Raw genomic sequence first — 5,223 nt, forward strand, 5'->3', positions numbered from 1 at the left:
TTCTCATTTCCACAAATCACCAAACTCGCACCAGCTCACTACTCTCTTCTGTACGTAAACTCCATTTCTGTCCCTGTAGATTGATCATCGTCCCGCTTGTGTTCTTAATTATAGCTCAAAATGTTTGAACACTACCCTTTTAATCTCCAAGAAGTTCCTCATGAACCCTAATAAGTAAATCGGTTCTGAATTTCTCCTTAGAAAGCGAGATATATATCCATGTCGAAGCATAGGCAAAGGGAGAGTGTTAATTTCCTCCCCAACCTTCTCAAGATTTCCCATCTCCTCTCATAAATTAATGGGTATTTTTTCTTTCTGTTTCCAAATGATAAATCCATCGTAAACCAAGCTCAAGACTTCATAATGATTGTTGGAGAGTTTACATGAAACTTGAAGATGTATATAATCTTATTGTCTATGGCATTATTGATAAGTTAATTACCACTTGCTTGGATAGAATTTCGAAAGACCATGCAAATAAAAGAAGACATCCTTGGAAGAACTCATTATCGGCATTCGTATCGTTGAAGAAACTGGAGGATAAGAGATGGGATCATGGCACAAGAGAGAGCTATGAACAAGCTACCACAAGTTAGGTGATCAATTCAATTTCTGAAAACAAGAACTCATCTGAAGATGATTACCCTAAGAATGTATCCAATAGAATATTGAAAAGAGTATAATGCATTTTTTTTTAATTCGGTTTGCATGCTCCCTTTTATTAATTTTTGGCATGTATGTTGATGTCACATAAAAGTAAATACGTGGAAATCATGGGTATTTTAGGATTAATCGATCCAGTGTTAAATAAAAAACTTGAAAAATGTGAAACATGTAGCAAAATTGAAATCACAAAAGGCCAAAGAAAGTGTTAATTCGCACTGATAATCATGGGTTTTTAACTATTAGGTAATTGTTCTCTCTAATTTTAAAAAATAATTTTAATATTAAACTTTTTTTTTAATTTTTTTGACGGGAAAAAAAGGAGAGAGTCGTCAAATTTCAGTGTACAGAAAAAAAATGATCATCAGTGATGATTATAACTATCAAAACGGTTGATTTCTGTATCAAATAATTCTATATAATAATGGAGTTGATATATTGTTTTTTTTTTTTTTTTAACTTTGAAAGTGTTTTAAACAATAAATTTGTGCTCGAAAAGATTTTGAGTTTTCAAGTTGATTATTGTTTTTATGTCAGTTTTTTGTGTTTTTGAAGGTCATAAATAAGTTTAACAAAGTTTCTATAATATTTTCTAGGTGTTTTAAGTTGACAATGAGTTTATTTATAAAAATATTTGTGACCCTAAGATGAGACGTCTTTTTTTAAAAAAAGATTGGGGTGGACATAACTTTTTTTAAAAATAAAGGTCCATATGCGGGTTGTTGCTTGATGGGCCAGGTTTGCCAAGCCCAGTAGCGTCTAGCCGAATTATTATTTTTTTAATTTTTATTTTGATTTTAATTAATTTTTTATTTTCTATGTATTTTTAAAAATAATTGTTTGTTTATGTTTTAATTAATGCCCTTTTGTGTGATTTTCCCTTGTTTATTTAGCTCTTTTTAAATTGTGATTATTTTTTAATGATATTGAAAGTATTTAATTTTTAAAGATATTGGTATGACTTATTTGTGATTTTTTTAAAAAATTTTATATGTATTATTTTTTTCATAAGATTTTTAATATGTGATGCCTTGTATAATATTTTTTTATTTTATTATATTCAATAAATTTTATGTATATGTCAATTTTTATTACAAATTTATTTTGATTAATAAATTTATTAAACACAACTGAATAAATTAGTGATATTAAATATCTTTATCTATATTTGTCTCTTAGTTTTTTTAATTTTAATTTTATTTATTGTTGATGATTATTTTTTATATTTTTTTACACAATGTTTATTGATTTGTTTAGTTAAATGCATGTGCAAGTTGTTCAATTTACATCCAAGAATTTTTTTTATGTAAAAGAAAAAGTTGAGAAATTTTGTATGTTTGATTTTTTTATTATGTTTTGATGTTTTAGATTTGATTCTTATTTTTATAATTTTTTATTTTTTTTCTTGAATTTTTTATACTCGATTCATAGTTTTTTGTTTTTGTTTGCATTTCATGTCATTGTTTTAATAACATGTATAACTTTTTTTAGTTATTAACATTTTAGAGGTGTTTTACTTATTTTAAAATGTTAATGTTCCATGAATATTATTTTTTAAAAATTAACCTGTCCTATAATGTAGAGCAAACCATTTATCTAGTTAAAACTATATAATATATAAAAACACTAAGAAATATTGGGAAGTTCTAGATTGTGAGGGTGGAATTGAAACATCAATCAATCTAAAGGATAGATCGCCTAGTTTTACTGTACAATGACACCGAGTAAACCGATTTGACTCAAATTTATGCGACTACCCGTAGGTGAGTAACCGAATCTTTGCGTCTATGAATCTGAATATTTGCCCTTTGTCTATATAAGGACACGGGTAGGCTCTCATTTTTGTTATTCACTTTCTCGGTCATGTTAGAGACTTCAAATTGAGAGAATCTGAGTAAAACAAAGCTAAAAATATGGAGCTTAGCTTGGATTTGGGTTTGTTTTATGTACCGAAATCGATAAGCGAATGTCTTAAAGAGGTTTCAATGGTTACAGATGGTAGCCAAAAGTTACCAAATCCTGATGATTATGTCAAGAGATTAGAAGATGAAAGGAGAAAGATCGATGCTTTTAAACGTGAACTCCCTCTCTGCATGCTTCTCTTGAATGAAGGTATGTTCTTTTGCTTTTTTTTCTTTGGGTTTTTTATTTTTTATTTTTTTTGGTATATATCTCCGATTTTGGGTTTTTAAAGATTGGATTTTGATTTCTTGGTTTTCTTGTTGTTGCTCTTTTTGTGGGGTTTGTAGCTATTATCAGATTAAAGGAAGAGGCAATGCAGTGCAAAGAATTGAATGCTTTGGTACCATTGAAGGGGGGTTCTAATGAAGATGGGAATGATAAAAAGAAATGGATGAGCTCTGTTCAGCTCTGGAACACTAACAATAACATCAACTTGGATTGCAAAAATCAAGACACAAGATCAGAACCAAAACAGGTAATTCACTTAAATTTTCTTGATTTAAAGGAATAAAGATGGAAAATTTATTTGGATTTTGCAAGATGGGGATAAGTTTTATTTTATGTTTTTTATTTTTATTTTTTAAACTACATCTAGAGAAATGAAGAAGATGATGATAGGTCTACTTGTGAGAACCCAATTCAGTTTGGTAATCATGGAAACAAGGGAGGGGCTTTTGTGCCTTTCAAGGCACTTTCTGGTTTTGAAAGGAGTAAAAAGAAAGAAGAGAAGGAGGTTGTTTCACAAGTTACAGGGCTTTCTCTTATGACCCCAGTGCCTAAATCCTGCGATTTTATGTCTAAGAGCACCAATTGCGGTAATCAAATGAAGATACAGAGTAAACCACAACAACAGCAACAGCGACAGCATGCTTACAGGAAGCAGCGAAGATGCTGGTCACCGGAGCTTCACCGGTGCTTTGTTGATGCCCTTCAACAACTTGGGGGATATCAAGGTTAAATACTTGATAAATTTTTGTCTCTTCTTAACACGTGTAATTAGAGGAAATGATTTCAAATTGCTCCCCTGGAAAGGGATTTTTAGTAGGAACTCAGTCTTGTTAGACTGATGTTTAGGTGGTCCTTGCGGAGCCTGTGAAATATGGCAAATAAACAAAAGATCTATTGACTTGAAAATTTCAATTTCAAGCGAATTCCAACTTGTAAAATTGCTAACATGAGTAGTTGAATAGCATTCCTGGGATTGTTTGTCCTTACATGTAAAATTTGCTAACCGTACCTAGAGATACTGGATTCTGCTCCTTAGCAAGTTCTTTTCTATCATGCTATGATTATCTCTCTCCCAAGCTAATTGGTTATCATGTGATACAGTTGCCACTCCTAAACAGATCAGAGAGCTTATGCAAGTAGATGGCCTCACCAATGATGAAGTTAAAAGCCACTTGCAAGTAAGTTTCTGAATGGATACATATTTTCTAGGCTTTTTTCTTTTATGTAGGACTAAATAACATGGAGTCTTTTGTGTGATCAGAAATACAGGCTTCATCTCCTCAAAGTGCCGGCATCTTCAGCTACCCCAGGAAATGACTTGTGGAAATCTCAAGATCAATGCGAGGACCCTGTAATGCATAAAATTTCAGAGTCTGATTCTCCGAAAGCACCTCTTCATGGAAGTAGCTCTGCCAAAGCTACCTCTAATACCGGAGGAGATAGCATGGAAGCAGAAGATGATGACAAATCAGAGAGTCATAGTTGGAATGGCGTGCTTCACCGTCCAGGAGAAGTTCATGTATAGTCACAAACTGATTCTGATCCCCTTGAATTTTTCTGATACAAATATACATAATAGGGAATCGGATTGTGGAGATAAGAGGAATACTGAAGCCTACAAGGATAGGATTCTAAATTGGACTGTTTTTACTTTGAGGCAGTAAAATTAGAGAGAGTGAGATTTTGCGGATACTATGGTTTAGTTTATGTCCCTTCCTGTGTGAGTTGTTCATGACTTTCTGTAATTCGTAGTTATGGATTCTAAGCAATTTATGTTTTATAACATATAGCTTTAATTTACAAATGCCCTTTAATTTTCCTTTTCAAATTGTTGTCCAGTACATGACTGAAATTTCATTTGCCTGGTGTTGTTTGTTGAGTTTCGTTTACAATATAGCATATAGTTAGGTTTTAAAATCTCAAATAGCTTTTTAGCTGAGAGGAAACAGGACCACCATGCGCAGCCTCTCGACTTCGAGGCCATGGGTGGTGATGTTATCGTCGGTTGTGTAATGAAGCCTCGAGAATCTATGCAGTTTTTTAGAGCTCGCTGACACGTATGGAATTCAGAATATTCCTCTTAAAAACAAGACGCAGCAGCCTGTGTTGAGAAAACAGCAGCCATTTGACAGGAAAACAGTAAACATGACAGCCTAATCTGGCCCTCTCTACATTAGACAAATGAAGGGCAGTCACCTAATCCATTATCTTTCTACACTACCTATCTCTTTATTAGTTTCAGAAACCATAGACTACTATTAGGCTCCTCCAGCGATAACTATGGAATACAGAATAATATAAAAGTAAAATTATTTTTAATATTATATAGTTATAAATTTAAATATTATTATTATTTATTTTATTTGATAA

General features: G+C 32.0%; 1 protein-coding gene across 1 annotated transcript; it reads left to right on the forward strand.

Annotated features, from left to right (window-relative positions):
• Positions 1-2,460: 2,460 nt before the first annotated feature.
• Positions 2,461-4,677, forward strand: LOC105114429 (uncharacterized). The gene is made up of 5 exons (XM_011010970.1): positions 2,461-2,775; positions 2,913-3,100; positions 3,221-3,578; positions 3,955-4,031; positions 4,115-4,677. The coding sequence occupies exons 1-5, from the start codon at positions 2,577-2,579 to the stop codon at positions 4,376-4,378; spliced, it is 1,086 nt and encodes a 361-aa protein (XP_011009272.1). The 5' UTR covers positions 2,461-2,576; the 3' UTR covers positions 4,379-4,677.
• The last annotated feature ends 546 nt before the right edge of the window (positions 4,678-5,223 follow it).

Source organism: Populus euphratica, unplaced genomic scaffold, assembly GCF_000495115.2.
Source record: "Populus euphratica unplaced genomic scaffold, PopEup_1.0 scaffold527.1, whole genome shotgun sequence".
Lineage (NCBI taxonomy): Eukaryota > Viridiplantae > Streptophyta > Magnoliopsida > Malpighiales > Salicaceae > Populus > Populus euphratica.